Here is a 27,097-nt window from a genome sequence, read left to right as displayed (position 1 = left end):
ACAGATCTTAGTGCTTGAGTGAGCCTCTGAGCTATTGTTGTCCTTGCATTTGGAGCAAGCGGTTGTGGGAAAAGAAGCCAAGACAGCATGTATTTGTGTTCCAATCCTGTATAAATTATTGATTGCGACCCATTAGATGCTAAAAACAACAAAACAATACAAAACCACAGTTTGATCTTGCCTGTTCTCATTTCTTTGTATCCTTTTACTGACATAATTTTACCATTAATGAAATCCGGTTGCTGTAAAAAAAAATAATGTTTTATATACCTAGGTTGTACATCTTATTCAAAACTCTACCTGTATTAATAGTTAAATCAACCTGTAAAATATGACAGTGAATATAAAAAAAAAAATCTCTGCTACTCTGCTCTTACACCCACATTATTCAGAAATAACATTAGGCCATAACCTCAGCACTGCTAGGATGTCAGAAATAAATATCTTGAGCTCAAAAGTTTCTGCTTGATCTACTCGATTTGTGTCAAGACAAGACCCGGTGCAGTTTCTTGCAGAGAAATCACTGGAGCGGCTAATTGCCTGAATGTTAAGGCTCCATATCACTAATCTAATATAAAAAAGCTATTACCTAATTACAATCTTATGTCAGCAGAAAAATTATAACCAAGAAAAGATCTACCAAAGAACTATGTTGCATTTTACAGTATATTCAAAAAGTTCCAATGGTAGGAGTTGTGGGTTGGATCAATCAAGTAGATACAAACTAATCTTAGCACTCACTAGTACTATAGAAGAGCAGATTTTGCTGTCCAATGTATGCTTAGAATATACAAACCAATATTCATAAAGACGACTAACCAAATTCAATAAGGTAAGATGGTATTCTTCCGTTGCAGAGTTTTCCACTTAATATTTCTCATTTCAAAACCTTTTTATTTAGTCAAGCCTTTTAATTGCATGTGTTTTAGCGGCTGATTTTACTGTATATTGTTGTATATATTGCTCACTGTAAATTTGTTGTGTGTGTTTTATTCTGTGTTTCGTGAAGCACTTTGTGACTTCTGTCTGTGAAAGGTGCTATACAAATAAAATTAACTTACTTACTCATTTCTCATGTTAATTGATGACATCTCTATTAAAAGTGTACTCTGTAAGTTTTCTACAAAGATTGGCTACCAGCTTGTCTCCATGGAAATACCATTGCTTTCCCAGAAATATTTTGCATTTATCTATTTCTAAATTACGTGTGTTCATAATACCTTGAAAAACTGGCAAAATTCAAGATGCAGATTAGTTATTTTGTTCTAGAAAGAGAAATACAAGTTTATAATTTTGTTGAGTACAGTACTACCACTACAGTATCAATTCCATACCTGGCTTTACCTAGGTCGCCTCTCCACAGATTGGACCCGTAACTTGACCTGGTTGCGTCACATTGCTTTCCTCTCCATACGAAAAGATCGATATAATGCCATACCATTGAATATTCTATGCAACACTCCATAGAGAACAACATGTAGCGGACCCTCCACCAGAAAAGTGACATAATGCCCTTAAAAATCATGCACCATAAGCTGAAAGACCATGAAAAGTGGTTGGCGCTGTTCCCTTTGCGTCCTCTAGAGGTCCCCACAGGTTTTAGCGCTGCCGCTCAGTCTTCCGGGGACTTCCTGCGTTGCACTCGTTTACTTTTGTGTACATCGGCGGCGGAAGTCCCGTGATGCTGTAAGTTGTTGTTTTTTATCATTTAACATTAAAATGCAACAATGGCAGTCGTGCACTTTACAATCGGGTTATTGCGAGCGTACCGAGGTCCCGTTTCTATGCGTAAATGGTTCGGAATAGACGCGTGTTAGCATCTTTAGGCTAAAATCTGTGGATGCTACGGCGCGTGACAGCCTCGGCATGCTTTTTTTTTATTACGCGGATGGGTCATTAATTGTCATGCTCTTTGACTTTTTGTGACTGTTCCAAAGTCCAGATCCCACGTGGTTGCTAATCTGACGCCAAGTCCGGTTAGTAATAGTAATAAGGTGTATGTTTAACCACATAGATCCCGTTGGAATGTGGTGGGTTTGAGTGGAATGCGAGTCAAGACCACTATAATCACCACCGGTCACCAGCACAGAATAGGCTATAAACTGGAAGACGCACAGAACAGTGTGATCCGCGGTCTTATGTTTGTTTACTGCACTTTGAGGTAAGTAGATGGCGTATCTCAGTAAACAAAGGCTAACGTAATGATCCATTTATTTTACAGGCAGAGCATAGGCACGTGTCTCTTCTGTGGCAGCTGCTTTCCTTTCCCTAATTGACAGACGAATGTATTATTAATTAAGCTGCTACGCCACTCAATCACATGGGGAATTGGTCCATGGGGGGAAAAAGTTGACAATTAATTAAAAAAGATTTATTTAGCACTTCAGTCAGGACACTAAACCAAACGCCACTGTATTTTTGTGTTATCCTTTTTTGGAAATTCTTATTTATAATTTCTGCATAATTTTTACTTTAATTGTGACATAATAATGTAAACTGTATGCAGAAATGCAATAATAACATAGTAATAATAAGTATGTTGTATTGCATGTTTTTTTGTTTTTTACATTTGGGTACATAAACTAGCGTGTCCTATATTTTGGGATAGGCGATTTTGACAAAATTAATAGCTTGATTTTTTGGGAGGTGATTATTATTTCAATCCAACAGATCTGTGGCTAAAACATGTCTCCAAATGAATTAGTTTAACTATCTGACAAATGTGAAATGTCAGAAGTATCACCTTATTTCCATACATAACAACTTATTTTTTTCATTAATGTTTTTACATCAGCTCTTTGTGTAGCATTTTTTACTGTCAATATATTTGATATTCTTTAAATTGCATATGTTCAAAACACCATTCACACTATTTTAAACTGATGATATCTTTTCCGCATCTACCTTTAGTTCATATATAAAAAAAATATTTTCTCGTAGAACTCATTTTATAAATAGGCTACTTTAAACTCAAGTATGTTCGAGCATGTATTTTTGAGTACCCCCTCAGTGTACTTGTTTCACACGCTGAATAACTCCTATGTGGCATACTTGTGTTTTTTAGTCATGATAAATCAGCGCACTAGCAAGTTGCCAATTAAAACTATTTTCTTGTTTTAATGATTAACCCTAATCCATTATTATGGATGCAAAAACAGGTTGCAAAAACACATTTTCTATTCAATGTATTTTCCATTCCACTTTTTGAATTTTAAATCATTCCAACTACCGGTAACCCCTGGCAAGTGCTCACAGGTCAACGCTGCACTTTTTAATACACCTTTTTCCTTATTAACTTCTTGATTTGTACATTACTGTATGTGGACTGATGTGTTGCCTAAGTAAGTAAGTAAGTCATCTCAAAATGGGTTGAAGCTGAAAAGACCTAATTTTTTTCGTCTCTCTCTGGACCCCCTCCCCCCTAAAAGACTTTGTCTGGATTCACATCAAATTTTACGCGTTGATAAAACAACAGTAGCTTGATAGACCCTGCTCACCTCTAGTGAACATCCCTGAACATCCTTTGGTAAGTTTATATTTAGAAGTTATGAACTCTCCAAATAATGTCACCTGTCGCGCATGTTTGTTTACTTAATCCACATGGTCCAAACATCCCATTCAACCGAAACTGTGAGGTGACCACATTGAGATAGTCTCAAGAGGATGAGAGAGTGAGAAACTAATGTTTCTGGTCAAAACCTGTAATTAGGCCCGAGCGCCACAAGCTGGCGAGAGGCCTATTAATCTCGTAAGGCCGTGCGAAGCACGGCTGCGAAAGTGCGCACGTAGTGCGCACGAAATCGAGCGCGAAGCGCTCGCCCACTTCCAAACACTCACTAACGCACTCCTCCACTCATGCACGCCCCGTGCATACTAATTAGTAGTAGGAAAATGGAACATTACCGTTGTAAACGGGCGAAGCCCGTGCAAAAGTGCGCACTAAACGAGCACTTTACATTGAGATGACGACCGCGAAGCGGTCGTCATCCCCATATAAAGCACTCATTTGCGCTAAGTAGCTCACGAATACGTTCCCCATCTCTTGCATGTTCCGTTCATATAAACATGTAATGCAAAAATTGAACATTATTACTGTATAGAGGGCCAAAAACACAAAGTGGGCGGAGCCCACTCAAAATTAACGAAAGTACCCGTCAGTGACCAGGGACCCACACCATGAGGTAGGAAAGCGCGAGCGCTTTCCGAAAATGTATAGTTTATGATATTTGAAAAATGGGAAACATTGTTTTCGCATCGGAATATTATTCTTTCTTCTTCTCGGGACCAACCCCCCTATTTTTGAACATTGACGAAAAGTCACAAAAATGTTCACACCTCTAAAAATCGTGCCTCTCTACATTCTGGCTATTTCCCTTTTCTAAAACAAAAAAAACTGGCGCGTCAGCGCCCCCAAATGTACCAAAAATGCATTGAGAGATGGGAAATGACCCAAAAAAAATCTGATCGTAGAATCATGAAATTTGGCGCCGAGGTAGATGGTGACAAGAGAAGTAAAAAATATTATTACGGCAACGCCGTCCACCCAACCAAATGTCGGCCATATTGGTTCAAAAATGGCTAAACATGACTTCGGAGTTTTTCCAAACGTCGTACTTTTACGAACTCCTCCCAGGGCGTTGGCTCTAAAAAGCTGAAATTTGGTGAAAATTTTACTGAGGAGTGGGACATCAAAAGTTATCCAAATTACATTGATACCTCTCACGGTCTCTGTGCGGCAAAGCCGCAAACTGTAGCTAGAATTTCAGAAATCTCCCTTATTTAAAATTTCTGCCGTTTGCGCGGATAAAGTCCGAATTGCGTCAAATTAGAATCAGTTGTTAAACTCTTTGCCCTAAACCTACTTGAAGTGAAATAAATTAATTTGGCGCCACAGCGCCCCCTACAGATTTTATATGGAGGTTAAATGTTTAGTTTTGCGAAATTATATGAAATTTGACACACAACTCAATTTTAGCATCCCCATCAAAAAAGTCAATGAGACCCATGTCATAATTGTTATGGCGTTGCCGTAACGATGACCGAAACCTTTCATGTTATTCCAATGGGGAAATCGCCAGAACATGTTTACACTTTAGACTTTCACAAACTCCTCCCAGGGCGTCAGCCCTATTAACCTGAAATTTGGTGAGACTCATCTTCAGGACCATCAAAAGTTATCCACATTTTCATTCAAAGAGTCACGGTGTCTGTGCGGCAAAGCCGCACATTTTGCCAAGAATTCAAAATAAAATAGCTTTTTGATGGTAAAACAAAGGGGAGAAGATGTGACAGCGTCACAGATTCAGCAGTAGGCGTAATTAAAGGACAATTGGGGCGCGTTAGCGCCCCCTCCTCTTGCGGCGTGGCGGCGGTGTGGCGGCGGCGTGGCGAGGGCCGATCATTGCCGCTTGCGGCTATATTTGTCAATTGCCTTCGTTTAGACCTTAGACCTGCTGTCAGAATGACAGAAGCAGAACACGCGCTTTTGTCTCAGTGAGAATCTCACGTCTTCTATGATTGGCCAAAACCTCATGCGGGTTTGTGTTGGTCCTTCTTCCGGTCAGTGCGTAGGCATGTTACTATAGCCAAATCTCTTGATCATTTGCTGCGCCGCGTCTTACTGCAAAAAAGCTTTTCCAACTTTTCTGCACCAGCCGCGTTGGCGACGGCGACGCCCGCCCCGCTCCCCACGCTGGCCACAGCGCACCGTGCTCCCCCGTACGCACTCGCCGCCTAATGTTGGCCTAATGCTCGTTGCTGAGAGTTTTTTAGCATTTCAAAACAATTACTGCCACAACAATGTATTGAAGCTTCAAAGCAACAAAAAGACAAAATGTAGGTTCACCCCCCCCCCCCCCCCCGACGAAAAATTCGTCTTTTCAGCTTCAACCCATTTTGAGATGATTGCTAAGTAAGTTAAGTAAGTTAAGTAAGTTAAGTAAGTTAAGTAAGTTAAGTAAGTTAAGTAAATTAAGTAAGTTAAGTAAGTTAAGTAAGTTAAGTAAGTTAAGTAAGTTAAGTAAGTTAAGTAAGTTAAGTAAGTTAAGTAAGTAAGGTAAGTAAGTAAAACTTACAACAATATGCAGACAAATTTGAGCTTGGCCAGTGAGGCTAAAATGCTTGTTTGAAAAAGTGAGTCTTTAGATGTTTTTAAAAGACATCCACTGAGTCCAAAAAACTCTGGAAGAGAGGAAGATCATTCCAAAGTCAGTGTGCCCTCAAGTTTAACACAAGTTTGAGGGACCATCAGCAAATTCTGTCCAGAAGACCTGAAGCTCCTGGACGAGCAATAGGGTTTGATCAGGTCAGTTATATACACAGACGCTTGCCCATGTAGTGCCTGAAAGGTCAAAACCAAGATTTTGAAGTGGACCCGATACAAATCAGGTCCACTTTAGAACAGATGGCTTGTCTGTTTGTACGAGCCAGGAGCCTTGCAGCTGAATTTTGGACATACTGCAGACGAGCTAACTCTTTCTTATTGAGGCAGGTGACGAGGCTGTTGCAGTAGTCTAACCGAGAGGAGACGAAAGCATCCCCTCAAGTTATTTTTTAGATACCATAGATCTAAGCTTTGAAAAGTTGCTCAACGGGATAAAAACAGTTCTCGATGAGTCGTTTTGAATGATGTTCAAGGGACATATCCCCATCAATCGTCACCCCAAGATTTATAATTTTGGCTTTTGCAGAAGAGCTCAGGTCACCCAAGTGCTGTTTGATGGTCGGGTTTGCTCTGCCACTGTTTAAGCCGGACAGACTGCTGAAATGAGCAGTACAGCTGTAGGTCATAGGCCATAGGCAGCGTTGTAAGAATAATTTTAACCTAGTGGTGTTGTGATTGTGATTGTCACATTAATCACTGTTCCTGTAGATTGAACGATTATTGTATAGTTCTGTTTTGGGCTGAAAGTGAAATCCAAAGCATGGCAGTAACAGCAGCTTGTCTCCTCTTTTCCAGGTGAGATTGCTGATTGAAGGCAGGCTCCTGTAGATCTGGGCCATGGATGAAGGGTTGACACCTTTGGACTGCTTGCTCCCCACAGGTACTGTCTGTCAAACAATCATTCCCATTGTCCAAACAGAAACCAACACCAAAACACACACACACACCTGAACACACTGAACACTTGTCTCAAAATTCCGCGGTAAAAAAGACCAGCTACATTACATCCCCGAGAGACTCCCTGAAAACTGGGAAACAAACATAGCGATGCACATTCTATCAAAACATATTCGTTCCTGTATCACTGTCACACTTAGTCTACTCTTTTTCTTTCTCCCACTCCCTCTGACACACATAAATTGTCTGTGGGGAAATAAAACTCCAAAACAAATCACAAGCACTTTCAAAACAGCACTTCATTCAATACTTTTATGAATTGCACTTGCCTTTGGGCTCTTTACATAAGCATGTGCAAGCTAAATATATTTTATTGCATAACATCTCTAACATAACAAAGTCTAAAATATGTAGGTAAGATAAACTATAAATGTTTTCACCACATTTGTCTTTCTTAAACTGTCTTTGTGGTTTCTCACCTCAACATATGTTATGTTTCCTAACAACTGAAGGTATTTTATTTGTGTTTTCAAATACAAATCTTCCCTCTTAACTTTTTCTTTCTATGTAATATGCATCCTTTAATAATTCAGTGATGATCAGTCTTGGGGTCAGCGCAAGGAATTTAGAATTTACTTCTAGTGGTGGGCAATACATTGGAATTTAGATACCATTGTAAATGTTAAGGGGAGATTTTTGTGATCATTTAACAGATATTTTGCATTTGTCTGATAAATAAACTCGTTGTAAAGATGGCAATATAGGTGACTAAAGGTTGACTAATGTAACCAACCAACCGTAACGTAATGTAATGTAATGCAACCTAATGTAACCTCTCTATTCTATACAGATCTCAAGTGTTACTATTGCTCAACTACAGGTCTAGAGATCTGCTGGTTGTATTGTTAGACCTCTGGAAATAGTAGAACATATTAACTAATTGAGGTATAATTAGAAAAGGGAGCTAGCTCTTGCTGTCATTGCCAGTTCTTATAGGTCAGGGCTCACATTTGCTGTCTGTGTGAAGTTAACCTACAAAGATCGGAACAGTTTGACCTGCAGTGTAGACAATCAGTTACTCCGACGAATCCATTCTGTGTGTGATGCCCGCCGTGTAACAGCAAGATTCTTCTTTGCAATTAACTTTTTGTACAATTTTATACATATTACCTTTTATAGTATTTTCTGTTTGCCTGAGTGAAGTTGTCTTGAAAAAAATAACTACATCAATTGTCCGCTCATACTTTGTCAATAGTGGCTTTTGACTTAAAATGTTTGTCTTTAAAGTTAGATTATCTTAATACATTACCAGTGTCATATTTGACTTAATTGCACATCAAAATAGTAAAAATGGATTGTGTTGCATTTTACCTTTCATAATCACAATATACCGGTAGATAAATGGGGCATTTTTCTTCTTTGTACATTGCGCACAGGTTCAGTGCTTATGAAAAACAACTCATTTAACTAAAAAGACTATTTACTTTGCGTCTGTGAACATGTTTACGGGAACGTAGAGTTGGTGTGATTTCCTAAGCTCGTACAATGCAGAAATCAATACAACACAAAGGCCAGCATCAGTTGGAGACGGCAGAACTGGTCAAGTAGCCACTGAAATAAATCTGTTAGTCATACAGGGCACACTCTCAGTCTGTTTATTTTTCAAAAGATAGATTTATTATGTTCAATGGAGTGTGTAAATAATCTTCCACGCAAATACATCGGGTCAAAGGCACTTTCCGCTCAATGTTTTTGAGCTATAAAAGCGCTTGTAATTTAAAAAATGCTGATCATTTATAGCATATCTGTAGGGTACTCTCCTTCAGAAGATGTACACAGGGAATATTTAATACAAGAATTGACAGTTTGACCAACAAACTTTTCTTCTGTATGTCGAGATTGGACCACTCAAACCAGCCCTCACTCCAGTCCACTCTTGAATCACATGTTGTTTACGGCTGATTTGTTGTTGCTCTTGTCAAACTTGCTCAAATTCCTTCTACTTTATTTTACTTATTTTCTGGCTTGAACAACTTTCAGGAACATTCCTACTTCTGCATAATCACACCAGGTTCCACGGTGAAGAGATGATCTGAGCTGTCTACCTCATTAATATACCTAAACCCCAGTGTAGAAACATCATGAAAATCATTTCGAATCATTTTTGTGTGGTTCCTTTAATGTGTCTCTTTTGCAGGAAATGCTTATCTAGACTCTAGACGGAGGATGTAAAAACAGCCCCTGGATGTCTACATGTTTAAATCCCCAGTGTGCACAGTTGGCATTTTAAATTCCAACATTTTAATTATAAATGCCTTTTCCAGGAATGTGTGTGGACTGGTAACAAATCAACATGATGAGTCACTTCCAGGTCTACAGCTCAGCTAGTCTCGGTAAAATTTACAAATAATTCCAGTAAATAACCATACTTTTATAGATTCTACTCATGTCTGTCAGCATATTACATGCTTCTGTAATGAGAATAGCAAATAAATCATTTTAAATCCTATAATCAGTGGTCTTGTCATTTCTTTTCCAGTAATGATCCCTGATAGATCTATAGACTTCATATGAAATACAAACATTTTCTGCTCAAATTGCCCTGAATTTGTGCCAAGCCTGTGACTCCCTGACTCTCCTCTAAGGGTGTGTTTGTGGTCTTTATGTTGCTTGGCCTTTTAAACAGTCCCCAAGGTGACATTTTTTTGAGCAGGACACACGATAAGGCCATTTCTGCTCCTCGGGCACCTAATGCGTGTGTGTTGTTCACGGGGGGCAGGTGAGTGGGGCAATAGCAAAGGGTAATACGAGGAGTCACGGCTGGTTGGTTCTGTCTTTTGTTCTGCGTACACCTCCGGCCAATTAAGAGACAAGACTGACAAATCTCCTCCTCCTCTCCTTACTCCCTCGTTTTCTTTCCCCTGTGTTGCCTCCTTGTCCCCTTCTCTCCTCGCTTTGCTTTTACCACACTGGGGTTGACTTTCACATTAGAAATGACCTTCCAGTGATGTGAACTTTATAACAGCATCAAGCTTGGTGAAGCAACAAAGTCACCACCATGCAGGGCAATATTTTATGCACTTTTGGAGCCAAGCCTCGCTAAACTCCTTTCCCCCTCACAAGATGCTTCACATTTTACTAGGGGAATGGCATGCTGTTGCTTTTTTGGCCTTCTACCATATTTCTAATGTGTCAAAACTGCTACAAGCCTGTTTTAAATGTACCATGCTGATTAGACATTTGCATAAACACAGTTTAGAAGAGCACATTGGGAAGGAATTATAAAGTGTTTTTAAAGTAGCATATGCCATTTTGTCTTGCCAACATCTTTTTGAAATGGATTATCAATCATTCATAAGGATAGAGATAGGGAGTGATAAATCAGCATGAAATCAAATTGTCGTGTGCAGGCAAAAGGAAAGCATCTCCGGCTTTAGTCTCTGGTCCATTAAGGCTTTTGTTGCCGCTGTGTTTTTTACTTCACCAATGCTGAGTTTTCCATTATGTTTTTCCCCAACTCCCGCAGATAGAAAAATGACAACTTTAAAGTATTAGTCAGGGGATTTGCATTAGCAGCCGAGCAAAAGGAGAAAAGCTAAGAGGAAGATGGATGGGGGGGTTGAAAGAGGGAGCGAAATAGATTTGTGAAATGATGCACCCTGGGACACGGGCTTGACAGTGAAGCATGGAGTTGCCGCTGACAGCAAAAACAAAAGGAGTGCAATCACGAGGGCTATAGGATGACAGGTTATTTTCCATGTCATTTTCACAAGGGTTTTTGTACTTTTGTCACCCACTGTAGCAGTCGCACACGTCCACGGTCAACGTTTTCGAATGAGCCTGGATGAGATTTTGATGCCAGAAGTACACAAAGGCTCTGAAAGTACAATTATACAGAACACATCAAGTTAGTTTGGTGTCAGAATTACACAAAATCTTGAATACCCTTAATTTTAAATTGTTAACCTGACATATGGAACGAGACCTCATTAAATCACTCGTGGGCAAGCTGTGTGGTCCTGTGAGGATACTGTAGTTTATTTCATTTGGAACCCTTTGTGTCTTAGTCATCATTGAGCTGTATTGATGTTGTGTTTCTCTGTTCACAGGTAAGCAGAAGATTTCCCTGATCATTCTCAACCAACCCATTGATAAGGACTACCTGCACATCCTGTGGAATAAAGGTACGCATATCAATATATGGTTATATATTTACCCCAGATATAAGAATCTTGTCTTAATCCATGTAGCTCCTCTGTTAAAAAAACAGATAGGGCTGCAAACAGTAATTGACTAGTCTAGTCAACTATGAAAAAAAAATAATAGTTGTATTTTGATCATTGTAATCATTATATGAACTATAACGCATACAATTATACAATCCATTTGAAAATATTCTCAGTGTACAAAAGAAATAATCTGTTGAATAGTCAACTACTAAAATAATCATTAATTGCAGCCCATTCACCTGACTCGATTCAAATCCTTTCATTTAAAATTCTGCTTCAGATTCAGAACTCGCATTGCCTTAAATACGCAGCTAATCAACTTGAACCAATGTTTTGAAGCTTGGTTTAAATTTCTCTACAATGCACCGGCAAAAGCAGTTCTCATGCCCTCCACTTGTGTTCTACATAGTTTTAAAAGCTTGAACATTTGACAGCAATTAAATAAGCATTCTGTTTCTTGGTTTGATTTTCAACATATTTTTCATTTACGCATTCACCAACAAGCAATTGAACATCGCTCAAAGTGGCTGTGCATCATGAGTGAACATTGTATACACCAAAGAAACGTTATTTTAGGTCAATTTCAGCCTGTCAAAGTCTTGATATTATTTTTCTATACATCCTTCAGCCGTTTAAAGCTTATAATTAAAGCTGTCCAGGGCCAGACCACTTTCCATATTCATGGTGCAAATTGCTTTTAACAGTGACATTTTGTGTTGGTGAGAGCACATTTAGCGGCAGGTAGCAGCTGCAGTCACTCCAGCGGGCCTCATTGAAGTGTCCTTTCGTTCTCTGAAGATAATTGGCTGGTAAATAATATGCAGTTGTAGGAAGAGTCCACTCCTCGCAGCAGGGGACTGATGCGGTCGATAGAAACAAACCAGTGGATCACAGACGGCTGCATGGCCACTGTGGATCACACAAGGAGGGCAGTATATGAACTTATTTACATTTAGGAAAATATGCATGAAAACTTAAAATACATATAAAAAAATAATAATAATCTGAAGAAAATGTTAAATTGAAGCCTTAAACAAATCTTTGAGAGAGTTTTTTTCCCCTTTGAGGCTTTCTTTATGATTTTTGAGGTAGAAATAGTGTGTTCCTGGTGCTGCCTAGTGACCGAGTGGTTAAGACACAGCACACGTATGCCAGGCTCCAAGTGCAGCTGGTCGCAGTGTCGTGAGTTTGAATCCCAACTCCAACTTTTTATTGCAGGTCCTCCCTTCTCTCTCATACCCCAGTTCACACTCTCCTGTCCAGTCTAGTAAAGTGTATGGGAAAAAAAACTTATTGTGTTTTCTGCCCTGTTTTTGTGCATATTTGAACTATATATTTAGATAAATGTTCCTATTCATATTATAATATATCATTATAGACTTTTGGACCATACAAAAAAAGTAATTTACAAAAAACTACATTCTGCTCTAATTTGCTAATACTATCTGAAATAATGCTTTATCAGAGACAAAAAGTCCCTAAAATGTTGAAGGTATAGTCCAATTAAAAGCAGAGTTAGATTGAATTTTAACGCTGTGGCTCTTTGATTTTCTTATCATCACAGCATATACCAGGAGGCAATGCAGCTCCTTCAAAACACAGCCTCATACCTGGACACGTTTTCTTTAAAAGACCTTGGAAAGAGTCTAACGCCACACAATGCAATCATCTTATCTGAAAAAACACAGAAGGCTGTCTGCTGACCTGAGATAAATGGTTTGGTAGCACAGCCTTTGGTTGCACAGCACTGGGAAACTTAAATTATGTACTTTTATTAAAGAAAACCATCTCCCCATAATACCTGTAATAGATTTGCCAGCCCTGTGTGGATAGTACACATCGCTATGAGTTCAAGATCCCTATTTTTCCTATTTTACAGCAATAGCAACAGCGCATAGGGGGAACATAGGGGAATACATGTTTTATTAATATCGTAAAATCTATATCCCTTTCAATATTTTTATGTAAGATGGAAAAAGAATTGCAAAAGTGCGTTGCCAGCATAGGATTGAGTTGCCCCAGCCAAGAGGCTCCACACACTGCATACGAGATAAACGAACGCATGAAATGTAGTGTGACACTGGGTTGAGGCCTGATACTGACAGATCTGTACACTTTTAGTTGAGGAAACATAGGCGAAAATAGGTTTGAGAGTGAATTTGGGAGGTTTGATGTGCCATAAGAAATACTGTGCTGTGAATGTCAGAAATGAAAGAGCTTTGATGATTAGTTTTGCTCTTGGCTGTGATGCACACGGGACAGGAAGAAAGTTTTGTTTACATCATCACAAATATCCTATTCATATGCTATCATCATTTTGTCAAAACGAGGATAGCAGATTTTTGATTCATCTACACCTGCATCTCTTTCTCCAATCTACTGCAATCAAACTAAATTCTTTATATTATATAAAAGTGGGGAGATATTAGTGTGTCTTAATCCTTACTGTTGTCTTAAATTGCACATTTTATGCTTTGTCTACTGAAAAGAATACAAAGAGAAATGCAAAATAAAAGAAGTAGACAATTTGAGCCACCCACATGCCGCCTATCCACTGCTTCCCTGTCAATATATTTTTAATCTTGTTTATGGGATTAGCAGATGTCAGCGCTGAGCCACCAGGGTGTTAGTGGGCACTCTCCCTGGTCTCCAGATGCTTATCCCACCTGGAGACATAAACCAGGACTCCACCCAGCCAGACTTCCACCCCAGCCTGTGTGCGTGCTGCTACCCCTGGGCCACCGTGATTACCTCTGGGACAGCCACAGCAGCGGGAGCGCACACGCAGGAAGTTCAGATCAAAGACATTCGCAGGTGCGCGGAGAAAGCTGGCACCCACTTGCTCAAATAGTCAGCCCATGACGCGCTCAATCAACAACGCAGTCAATCAGCCATTTACTTACTTACATGCAACACAAGCCGGCAGTTCGATAAAATAATCAACAATGGCTCCAAAGAATCCGCTGTTCCTCAAGTGCCAAGTCTCATCACGCTGATCTATAGCAGCTGCTAAAATTTAAGTTTGCGAGCATCGCCCATTAGCTAGTCAAGTGTCTGTCCGCAATCAAGAGCTGTGTGGTTGTGTAACACTTTGAGTACGTGACAAATGGAGCAGCACAACAGACTGATGCGTCATTAGAATATCACATCAAGATGCATGCTTTGCACAACATGATTTAATCGCAACGTTTATTTGTATGCTAGAAATCAACTTTGCATGAATCAGTCATTTTATTTGTCTTTTTAATTGATATTTGAATATTGTTTTATTATTCGTGCAAAACTGCATAGTTTTAAATTAACTTACAGTAGTTATTTTGAAATCTTATCACAGGGCGTCACAAAGTTGTCAGTGTTCGTTCCAACAACCAACAACCACATTAAAAAACTAAACCGAGAATTTTAGTGTACTTTAGCTGACAATGCCACTAAATGTTTGAAAGCACTGTAGTTGCCTTTTCAGATATTATTTGTTGTTTGGTGACTTCAATTCTACACTTCTCTACATCACATTTGTGGTAATTATGCATATGTAAACATGTTTTTTTGCTTTGAGTGAAGATTAGTATTCAATGAATTACCTTTGCCCTCATAAGGTTAGAAGCTTAAACTGATCAAGACAAACCAATCCATAAACTAGACTGTGAAATAAAGTCCTATATATCAGTCAAGGCAGCAGGATAGAGCTGGTTCCCCATGGACAGGCGTTGACTTATGGATGGAGACCCAGAGGTGCAGGAATAAATGGAAATGGAAGCTATGGAGGGATTCTAATAAGTATAATACTAATTTCATTGCTTCGTTTGACCGCGTGACCTCTGCCTCTATAGCGCCCCGGTATGACAGGTATTAATGCAGCCACCCAAAACAACCAATCAGGATCCATTATTTGAAAATGCCCATGCAGTGAAGATGATTAAAAATGATGTGAAATGACAGGTTCGGGGTTGACTTACTATAGCGGATGTATCTGTCATAGAGGACTGAGAGACGGGACAAGTGAGTAGCAGCGCCCGCGGGGAAGGATTATGATGGAGGGTTTATTTACAAGGTCATCGCCTCTGACTGGCTGCCGTCCCCGCTCTCCTCCTGTCACATCACACTGTCACCTGCTGTAAGACACCTCTCTGTATGTTTATGTCTTTTTCAAGTGTAAGGGGTTTACCTGGATGCAAGGCTGGAGGGAGTACAAATAAATAGACCATTTTATCTGGCTGTTAGAATTTGTGAGCGAACAAATGTTAGGGCTAAGCGATGTGACACAAAATGTATCACGCCGTTTTGTCCCCTCCATATTGATTTTTTTTTATTTTTACTCGTATTACTTTTTATTTTTTCAATTTTAATTTACTGAACATAAGCAATACATACTTTTAATCATTGCTGGGGCTGCAAAGATTAATCGAATTATTGTACCTATCGGTAATTGTATTTTTGATTATTGTAATTGTTAACTAGACTAAACAGACTCGAAAGAACATTGGAAAAGAGCTTTCTATAAAAATACAGACATTTACATCCAAACTTTCTTTTCTTCAATCCCTCAAAGCTTTCAAGAACATGGACTTTGTGTGCTGGTGAGTGACTGTCTGATCCTAAAACATAACACCAGGACAGTTGGAAATGAGGTTTGTTAAAACTGCAATTAGGTTAGGTTCATTAGCACAGCCACACAATAATATGCAAACTAGCATTAGCCAGCAGCAATTAACTACCTGAAACAAACAGCTCAGTGCTCAGATGACAGTAATACATTTAGAGATGTTACAGAAGATAAATCCTTTGTTTTGAGACTTTTTATTGGCACAGCCCAAAGTGCAACATGCTACTGTCGTCCTCAAGATGGCAGTAGTAAGTAGTAGAGTGTGTGACGTCACTTCGGACCCATGAATAGTTCACTAAACTCACTTCAAGGGCAATCAGATAACTATTTCCATATTGAAATGACATGGGTTAATGCTAGATGCCCTTCCACATACACAACATGTATTATTCACGCTTGGTACTGGTATGATTGTTGTAGCTGATATATTAACTTACTTTCTGGAATGACAAACAATATTATTTGACTTAGCATAATTTCACTGGAAGCTTGGTAGGCTTCACTGGATTTACATCCCCCTCTGCTTTTATTGGTCCTCCTCTATCTAAATACAGCTCACAAAAAGATTGACAGACCGAAGTTACCCAACCCTCCTTACTGGATATTTTTCCCCCCGCTTTTGTTTAGACTCAGATCATCACCGATATCTCCTCAGTCTGTCAATTCAAAGCCTAAAGAGAAGCTTGTGCTTGTGTGGAGAAGTTTCCCTGTGAAAAGTTTGCCAGCCTTTGCACAGAGGCAAGAGATAATGAGTCATTTACATTCTAATCATCTCCAGACGTGCAACACCAACAGCAGGTGGTGTGGCTCCTGAATATGAGAGCGCTCGGTATAAGTGTTTTATTTACATCCTTCCATCGCGTTATGACATTTTAAGTGCTCGCCAATGGGCACACCAAGGAAAATGCCCCCTTTTATGGGACAGAATGATTATTACATGTAACTTGGAAAAGTCGGTGTTCAGAACTTAAGGTTTGTAAGATTTAGGTCAGTGATTTGTGAGATGAATGTAAGAAAAAATACAAATTGCACATTCATATTTGCAGATACTTTGCCCCTTATTCATAACACAGTGAGTTGCAGGAAGTTCCAAAATGGACCAGTGCATCAACTAAACATAAATAAACAGCAGTGCAAGAGCATATATGTGTAGATACTTACTAGATAGATGCATTTTTAAGAGCCGCTAAGTGAAATAATTATACATTATCATATTATTTCTATGATGGCCCACAGCCTACCCCAGATTTTCCCTTATTTTGTGCCATGATAGTTCTATTTCATCCCTACTAAACGCCAGAGGCGTTGTTTTAGCACTTAATTAGTGCACCGCCTCTGGCGTTCATCTGGGGTTCAAACAACCATAGTTACATTTGTAACTTTCATTTTAGCTGACGATGTGCGCCCTCTTAGTACTAGAATGGATTACAGCAAGTTTTACAACACCTAAATGTACAGTATTATATTATGATTAACAAGGTATAGTCTGTTTGCATTAAATAAATGGTCTTGTAAAAGAATTTAAAGAATGTTTATTTGCAGTCACTTCAACAGATTTTCTTCACTGGGGTGCCGCCAATTTTTTTAATGTGATAACTTTGAGAATTTAACACTCAAAGTTAATATTTTTGGGGAATAAATAAATGTTAAACAAAAGAAGTAATGAATATGATGTATGTTTCCATTTTTTGTCATAATTTGGTGTATATTATTATAAATCATTTTTAAATTTGTATTTACCATCAATATACATCAATAGTGATGGGTAGATTACTACACATTTCCAATACTGTGTTGGTTCTTATGCAGACACAACACTGGGCTCAAAAATGCAAACACTGAATCAGAATGCGTTCTGATGATCAAAAAATAAGAGATAACCTGGTAAGAAGGTAACTCTTAGTAATTGGGGTGGGCAATAAGATTTCATCCTTACAAACACCCCTGTATGACAACTTCACAGAAGTCCTGAAAGCACATTGAACTTCACTTTGTCCAAGTTTAAATCAAACAGATTGGAAATGCATGAGGATATGTCTCTTATACAAATCAAACACTGTTTACAGATAATAACTTTTCAAAGGAAAATAATGTATAAGGTAAATGTGTCCGACAGTCGCAGCGTAGGCCAAGTGAAGTGATTCATATTTATGTGAAATGAAACAGATCTACTCTTATTCTGTTGTGACAAACAAGTTGAAATTCATGTCTGTCTATTTGAATAGATGACTTCACACATTTCCGGTAATAAAACACGATGTGTGTTTATTTTTCATGTGTCTGTACTCCAAGAAGTAGAACTAACTTTTTCCACTTTCCTTTGTGTGATGTCATAGTCTGAAATAGTTAGGGTCATGGAAACTCGAATTTGGACGTGTTGGAGCCTGCGTTGTCTATTTTGTAAAGACCTTGGTTTCTTTTTAAAGAAAACCAGGCAGCTTGTTCTTTGAAGTTCTCACTTTGCACCTCTCCAGCTGCACACAGAAAAGAGCTCCTAAAATAATCTGCTGTCTCAATTTGAATAGTATAGAGGCCACAAAAGTGCATGTATTAGCAAATAGTTTGCATCTGATTTAGAAGAAAACTTGAAAAACTGTTTGATGCACGCCAACTAATTGCTTTGTTGTTTTTGTCTTCTTAATGTTAAGGAAAGTGCTCTTTAATTTAGCCTAGCTGTCGTAATCAAAACTGGGCAAATAAATCCGTCCCTGAAGTTTAACATATTGCAGGTTACAAAAAGATGTGTAAAATTTGAAAGAAAATACTGCCATTGGCCTCTGTGCGAAAACTTGGAGTGACCATAGACTTAGACATAGACTTCCACATTAAAACCCTGAAGAAAATGAAGGCCTATCTCCGTGCTTGTGTTTTTGAGAAAGCTATCCATGCCTTTATTACATCAAGACTTGATTACTTAAACGCTTTGTACATCAATCTCTTCGCCGTCTTCAGGGGGTGAAAAAACTCTGCTGTCAACCAAAAAGCTCCAGTGCGTAACCTCTTAGCTTAGTGTTAGCTACTCATTGGCTTCCAGTCCATTTTAGACTAAATTTTAAGGTTTTGGTGTTTGTCTTTAAATGTCTTATTGGCACTCCTCCACTTTATTAGTCTGAGCTGCTCGATCCTCATGCCAGAGCCCTGAGGTCTGGGAGGACCGAGCATTCTTAATCGCAGCTCTCCACTTTAGAGCGGCACAATCTATTGAGCATTTTAAATCGTTGCTTAAGATTTATTTTTGTCACTGGCATTTAACATTGTTTGAGCAGATACCATGGTCTCTTGTTGAACCTTAATCTTTTTTTTTCTTCAAATGTGTATTGTTTAAATATTGTGTGTATAAAACTTTACCGTGGTTGTTTTTAAAAATGTGCTTTGTAAATACATTTGATTGACTTGATTGAAATTAGTTGTAGTGCGTGAGTTCCTAAATTAATTTGGCTTAAAATTGAGCCGCATGTAACTCAGAGACATTGGAGAGGCTGTCCAGGATGTGATATGGCATTTTTGTATCATTTCACTAAAAAAATCAGAATGGTGTTTCATGTCTGCTTTAAAGCTTTGTAAAAACTATTTAAAAGGGGCAGTGGCATGGTATTATTTAGATATGGGGAGAAAATTACACCTGTCGGAGCTGTACCTGCATGCGTCAGATTAGGGTGCAAAACAAGAACGTTTGTAGCCATAGCAATGTTCAATTCTAATGTGTGTCTCTACCAAACGTCTCGGCGTGTCTCATAAAGTGCTGATGTTTCTCTGTTCAGCGCTGTTAAAGGCCTGTGCTGATGGAGCTGCCAATCACCTCTACAACATCACCGATGGATGCCGCGACAGGTGCGCACACACTGGAATTGTTTGTGATATTTATGTCTTCAATAGACATTATTTCCACAGTGTATTTGTCTCATAAATAAACAACATTATATTAGACCCTTATGCAACACACTATAATAATGTAGTTTTCCAATGTTAATTTTAGCAACCATACATATTCTGATGGATTCACAGTTTTTTAATCATTAGTATGAAATGAATAAATGCATTTATTTGGAAAAATGGAGGAGAAGAAAAACAATAACAACAAAGCAAATATAAGATAAAATACATGTCATCCAGTTAAGTGAAACAACAGACTGAGAGCGTTTTCTATCTCTCCTTAAGTGTCCGAAAAGCGAGTGGAAGGAAGTAAAAATGTATTTAGCCCCACCCCTTTTCTAAAATACAATACAATAAAATGAATTCTCCCCAAATACAGATTTTCACATTTTGCACTACTGTACAAATATTAGGCTTCTTTAACTTCTTTAATATGGTTTCAACAATGACCCATAAGCAACATCCCTGTGTCAACATCCCTTTTAAATATATATTTCAAATGGATTTATATTTTGACTTTGTTTTATTTTTTTGACTTTTATTTTATTCCACAGTTTTAGTTTGTAATTAGTATTAGTATAATTTGCATATTAATGAACATTGTCAGCAATTAGGTTGCAGTTGTAATGCAATATGCCAATTTGTAGTAAAACCATTTGAGATAATAACCACTGCTGACCAGAACTTTTCAAAAAGTAGGGATGTAATGATATCCAAATGCCTTGTGTATGAAATGTGCTCTACAAATAAACTTGCCTTGCCTTGCCTTGCCAAATTCTATGGAGGGATATGATCAAATATTCACCTGGAGGCTACTGGTACTGGTATTAAAATGGCCTAATTAGCCTGTGTTATTGTCAGTTTTCTCTTGTTTCTCATGTTTGACAGCATTTCAACTACAATTTCTTGATTTTGCTTTGCAAAGAAAAGGTGCCCCATTTTTTTCTATTTCTAACCCATCAACAATGAAATGTTCTTATGTTTTATTCTAACCACTGGTGTCATGTTAAAGAAAGTCAGTCCCTGGGCCCTCTATTTTGCTTGTTTTCTGTGTTATGAAATAGAAAACCTGTTCAGGTTTGCCTCTGACTATCATTCTGGTTTACATACATCTGTTTGTACCATTGCTACTGTTAGAACGCAATGTGGAGGAGGAGGTGGTGGAGGAGTTTGAGGAGGAGTTTGATGAGGAGGAGGTTGAGGAGTAGGAGGAGTTGGAGGAGGAGGAGGAGGTGGATGAGGAGGAGGTGGAGAAGGTGGATGAGGAGGAGATGAAGAGGAGGAGGAGAAGGGGAAGGAGGAGAAGGGGAAGGAGGAGGTGGATGAGGAGGAGAAGGGGAAGGAGGTGGATGAGGAGGAGGAGAAGGAGGTGGTGGAGGAGAAGGAGGTGGAGGAGAAGGAGGTGGAGGAGAAGGAGGAGGACATGGATGAATAATCGCTAGAGCTGTTTTTTGCACTGACCATCATTTGTGAGAAGGTGACCTTTTGAGTAATTTTATGAATGTTTTTATTACATGTGCTATATTCCTTCCTGCTGCTGTCAGACAAACAAACACTGTTAGTCCTGAACACTCGCAATACTGACTTAACCATGTGCAATTCCATCATATTCATGTGCAATTCATGTGCAATTACTGTCGTGACGCATATTCATGTGCAATTACTGTCATGACACATATTCATGTGCAATTACTGTCGTGACACATATTCATGTGCAATTACTGTCGTGATCACATGCAATGGTATTTATTTATTTTTATCTTTATTATTTTTCCCCTCCATCCCTTGTTGGGTAATGGGAGGTTTTGTCTATAGGAGTTTTTGTTTATAAGAGATCTTCTACTGAGAGTGTTTTTCAAACTTCCTATAAGTGATCTGTTCTTTTCCTCTGTATCTACCTGCGTTGCAACAATGACATTTTCCCATGTGGGACAACAAAGGATTATCTTATCTTATCTTATCTTATACATTTTGCCATGATCCTTACATGAATTATGGCACATGCTATATTTATGTGCAGTTTCAAAAGAAATGAACGGAGCCTAAACTAAGAGTAAAGTTAACATGATTTAGTTTTTTGCTTCATGGAAAATGCTGCACGGACAGAAGTAGAGCCAGTGTACCAATTTTTGTCAATATGGGATGAAACCAGTGCCAAACCAGATGGATAGAGAATTTTAAAAACTTGGGAGACATGGAAAAAGATTTTATGCGACATCAATAAAATACTAACGTAACTTCGGACAGCCATCTACAGGATAATAAGCATCATTCTTCGGCTTTTCAAAAGATACTTGGATTTCTTTTTCGCTAGCTGCAGTGAAATGAGCTGTCAATCATGGGACACTGATGTGGAGATACACTTCTTGTGTAACACAGCAATTAATCCACAGAAATGTCTTATAAGTGGAAGAGAAGGACATAATGTAACTTTTTTTTTTTTTTAAAGAAAGAAACAAAATCTATCAAAAAGTTTTAAATCAAAACTATGATGATTGAATAGAAAATAGAAAGTTAATGGAACCAGTGGTTAGTGGAACCAGCATAAAAGGGGCAATTTAGTCCACATGGTAATATTAAAGAAACTACAATTATCTTGCTCTGAAAATTACATTCTATTGTCTAAAAATGTGTGTTTTGTATCACATTTTTCTTAGTATCAAAATCGAGTTTCAGGGAAGTGTCAATAATCATGATTACTCAGGTGAAGTATATTATTGTATAAACTAAAACAATAATAATAGTGAGAATTATCGACACAAAACTAAGTCCTTTTTGATTTTAATATGCTACTGTTTTATGTGGCTGTGGCAGTCATTTAAAAAAAATATGTTTGTTATTTGCGTTTAATTACATGAAGCCCTAATGTTTCTATGATTAATGGTCCAAATTTTAATGTTGGGTTGAATACATCTTAAGTGGCTAGTGATTGATATACTTGTCTCCGCCTCTAAACATGCTCGTTTTTTCACGTGTCCTCTATGTGTCAGATGGTGCACCTTGCGGACAGAAAAGACAGGATAGAAATAAAGACCCTAAGCTGTCAATGTCCCTGAAAGCTGCTGACAGTGCACTTCACACAAGTGTCTCAAAGTTAAAGGAGAGTATCATTTCTCCCATCAAACTTAATGGCCTTATCTTTCATAGTGCAAGGATGAACTGTATTTATTCAAAATTACCACTAAAATGCAGAAACACACTGCATGGTTTTTTTCCAGCATTTTGAGGACAGAATACTTTATATTCCAAAAAAATACAACTTTCAAGTCAATTTTTGGCTAAAAGATTACGTACTAACAGATAAAGTTAGGTTAAGATTTTGAACTGTACAATTTGTTCATACATTAACAAGGAAAACTTTATTGTAAATATCACTTAATGCTGTTCTGTCCTACTTAATGACGTCTAAAAACCATTACAGTCCATTGAGATTACTCCTATTGGAAAATAATGAGGATGATAAAGTTTCCGGTCGGCCTTCTGAGAACCCGCTCTGCTCTTTGAGGCGAGTGGGTGGACTGCCTCCCACAGTTAAAAGAAAAGTACCATGTAATTTTCTGTCAAAACAGCCTTAATGGCAGTCATTAGGGGCTTAGGAGGAGGTGCGTCATGCCACGGCTTTCTTCATGATGAGTCAAATGACAATTGATAGCTCCTCACTCTGCAAGGATGAGGCGTTACAGCAAACACTTGTACAATTTCAGTTATGTAAATATGTTACGATACTTTAACACTGTTTTATGTATTTTTAAGATTTACAATATAGTTTCCATTTCAAGTGTTTTAGTTCACATGCAATCATGCTAAAGCTAAATCATGCACCTTTAGGATAATTAGATGATATTTCACATTTGAATCAAGCAAAAAATTCCTTTTGCTAGTTAATATCAATAATTTACAGCAAGATATTTCCAACCACAAATGAAAGGATATCCAATTCTAAGATTGGTTGTCTGGAGGTACTTGTTAAATTATGGGTCAAATGGAGAAACATTTCCTTAGAGTATAATTATGTAAAACATTTAATGACAAGGCAGGCTTAAACTCCACACTTAATATCCACACTGCTCTGAAGTGAAATCCCTGCAAATAGTAAAGACTAGATGTAGCTAGTCTTAAATGGCAATACAACAACGTTTTATAAAAAGAAACTAAGTTTTAAGTCCATATTTCCTCTTCACAGTAAACTGGCCTCTATATTGCTCTCTAAGGAGTGAAAATCTCATTTGTGGTAGCCGGACCCCTGGCTTCTCTGCAACTTTAGCCTGGTATCTGCTCCGTTGCTAAATGAATATTGCATTTTGTCTAATTTGTGCGTCTAATCAAATCCACTGAGAGGATAAAAGTCAAGAGGGGGATGAAAAGTGCGGGCCAACGGCTGGAGGTGGGAGGAAGTAATTGTGGCGAGGCTGGCTTTATGAAATTAGCACCCGAGTGCAAATCTGTGTGTGACGTGTTTGGTTACAGGAAATGGTGCATTGTAATGGTGCTAGCATAATAGCTAATAATGCGATAGCTGATCTGTTGATTATTGGTAATTTTTAGTTTAATTTCACAAGCTGTGCTTTAAATGACTGCTTGGGCTCCACAATACAATTACTGTCAGTCTAAAAGCGTGACCTAAGAGTGGGTTCAGAGCTGGGCAAATGAAGAGCTTTACAGCGCTAATTAAAATGGACAGTGTACATAGAGAATGCATCAGGCTCTTAAAGTTTCTCATTAGTGCTGAGTTATGACTTTCTCTCCACATTTCTCTCCTCTTAATTGCACTCTGCGTTCTTCAAAAATAGTGTTTCCAATTTCACACGGAATACATCAGAAAGATTCCTGCACTAGCGCTCATTTTAATTTGTCTCCTCTTTTGGTGTTTGTTAAAAATCCTTTTATTTGGTCCATATTTGGCAAGTATAGTACATTTGCGGTGTACTATTTTTGGTGGACTAGATGAGTTGTGAGTGAATATTGTTAACCCTTATTATCAGATCAATCATGGACTGCAAATGTGTCAATCAACAGACTTCAAGAAACTTGGAACTTTGAAATTATTATATAATCCAGGCTAAAAGTTGGACTAAGCACTGAAGCTGCTTTTTAGCTGCCAAATTGCGTATGTGGTGTGGTGTTGTATTCTGTTACTAGTCCAGTAATTTGTAGTCCAAAACGGTCTAAAAGTGAATGTGTGATGCCTCCAGTTGCCACTACAATTTCAAGAGGCAAATGACACTGCACTGACTGCAAACACCAGGAAACACCAGGCTCCAGAGTGTGTGGTGTTACGCCTTTCAGACCGACCACACTGTTCCTTACACCTTCAGAATCTTGTCCCATCTTTCACTCCCGTGTTCCGTGTCAACAGTTAATTAAAGCTGATGTTAATTTGAAATATGCTATTCAAACGATTTGCTTCTCAATAGCATTTGTTCAGCCACAACCCACAACATTTAACTACCGTAAGGCTGCCCCAAATAAATTGTCTCTTTGCTGTAACCCGAGCCAACATTTTTCAAGTGGGTCGGACGGTAGGCAAAATTCTTATTTTTTTTACTTTGAAGTGACCACCAGGGGTCAGGCTTCAACAGTCAATGACGGAAAACGTCTCCATCAACCCGATCGGGAGACTAAATCTCACGATTTTAAGATATTTCAATCGACCGCTATCCTTTATTTTGGTAGGCGAGCGGGGGTTGCATGCGGGGGACACGGGCGCCGCCATGTTTGTTTCAATCCCAGAATGCATTGCGTAAGTCAAATTTCACACCGTGATAGAGCGTGACATGTACTATGGACACTTCAGTGGTACCGACAGAGATACATTAACTTGTAAAAGGCAATATTCTGACACTGATGTGCAATTTGTTTTTGTTACAGACGCATGTGGAGGACGGAAAATGTAGACGCACATGCATTGCGCAATGCGTTATCAGTCCTTTGGGATGAAAGATAGGTTTACCGATGTGATAAAAAGTATTCAACACGTAACATGTCGGTGAGTCGGCGAAATGACTGAAAAATAAAAGATTTCGACGTTTTTTCAACAAAATGCTGATATTTTTTTCCCAGTCGGCTAGTTTCATACCGGGTCGGTCGGGTTACGGCAAACAGACATATTATTTTGCTCAGCCTAATTGCTTTTTTTTTGGTGTGGCTCGTGTTATCTGTTTTGGGCTTTTTTTGGTTTTGTTCCAAAGGCTTATTGTTCTCTGAAAATCTGGCAACCCTGCCTCTAGGCACTGCCCAGTTTAGCACCTCTATTTGAAATGTTGGTGTGAGTTTAGCTGTTTAGCCCACACACAGTAGAGGGATTAAAAATAAAAAAAATGTTTTCTAACTTTCCATTGTGAAAGAAAAAAACATAAAAAGATTGGTTTAGCAGTGCGCAGTGGGCTATGTGGGTGCCCATAGACGGAGCTAAAGTTACTCCTGCTTTATGAGTTTCTTGAAAGAGTAAAGATGATGAGTGTGTGAATCAGTTTTTTATTGAGTTGTCTATTACATAACACGTTTAGTACCACCATTACTTTTTACTTATTAGTTAAGTTCAATTAAGGCGGATTTAAAATTACGGCAGCTTTTTTCAACTCTCTCATCCATTGTTTTGTTTTTAATACAAGCTGTAGAGTGTAGAGTCCTTGTTGATATTAGTGGGTCTACCTGCAGCCAGCTACTTGATTACCCCTGGGACTTGGCACTGCTCGCATGACTTTATTGTGTAGATCACACCAGTGTCCGTGAGCATGTTAAAAACTCATTAGCCCTTCAGCATGCAGAGAGCAGCACACCCAGGGCTAACTCATTAGCATTTGTGTGCCAGCGGGATCATAATCTCTTTGTTAGTCCTGAGTGCTTGGCTACCTGTGCGGCACTACTTTTATCCTAGCCACAGAAACCAACAAAGTCAAGGTTAGTCATCTACAAACTCAATATCACACGTACAAATAAGAAAAAGCATTATGACCACAGTCGGGGCAAGGGAATTATTATGTACATTATGGTATGATGTGTATACCTTTGGCCTCAAATAGCCTAATAGCCTTGTCATTCATTAAATTTATTTTGAATTGTGCTGGGAATCACACAGAAGTTGTCAAAAATATCCATACCCAGATACTAATTGATACTAAAGCTAATTTGAACATGTATTGGTAATGAAGATAAGATAAGATAATCCTTTATTGTCCACACATGGGGAAATTGACAAATGATTGTAATTAAGTTATGAATATACTGTACTATTAATTTAAGTTAAAAGTTGTTGTTGTTTTTTTGAAGATATGATTATGGCTTTAATACTGATAATGGCACATGCACAATTTGAAAAGGTGGTTTTATTGT

The 27,097-nt window shown here is 38.4% G+C and overlaps 1 protein-coding gene across 5 annotated transcripts in view; it reads left to right on the top strand.

The window, feature by feature from the left end:
- Positions 1–1,626: 1,626 nt before the first annotated feature.
- Positions 1,627–27,097, top strand: part of tpk1 (thiamin pyrophosphokinase 1) — a 68,245-nt gene continuing 42,774 nt past the window's right edge. For 4 of the 5 annotated variants that reach the window (XR_011927713.1, XR_011927712.1, XM_072450664.1 and 1 more), the window contains exons 1-4: positions 1,627–1,686; positions 6,959–7,043; positions 11,170–11,244; positions 19,654–19,723. Coding sequence is in view for 3 of the 5 variants with exons in the window: in XM_072450664.1 (XP_072306765.1) it covers positions 7,001–7,043; positions 11,170–11,244; positions 19,654–19,723 (188 nt within the window). In the remaining 2 variants the exon portion in view is untranslated. Of the gene's footprint in view, positions 1,687–2,022; positions 2,162–6,958; positions 7,044–11,169; positions 11,245–19,653; positions 19,724–27,097 lie in introns of those variants that run through there. The other variant, XM_072450663.1, reaches the window with a different exon arrangement.

The sequence above is a fragment of the Eucyclogobius newberryi genome, unplaced genomic scaffold (genome assembly GCF_026437365.1).
Source record: "Eucyclogobius newberryi isolate DKJ021-1_F unplaced genomic scaffold, fEucNew1.0.hap1 SCAF_18, whole genome shotgun sequence".
NCBI lineage: Eukaryota > Metazoa > Chordata > Actinopteri > Gobiiformes > Gobiidae > Eucyclogobius > Eucyclogobius newberryi.
Note: the sequence above shows the minus strand (reverse complement) of the source record. Positions and strands in the feature narration are given on the sequence as shown.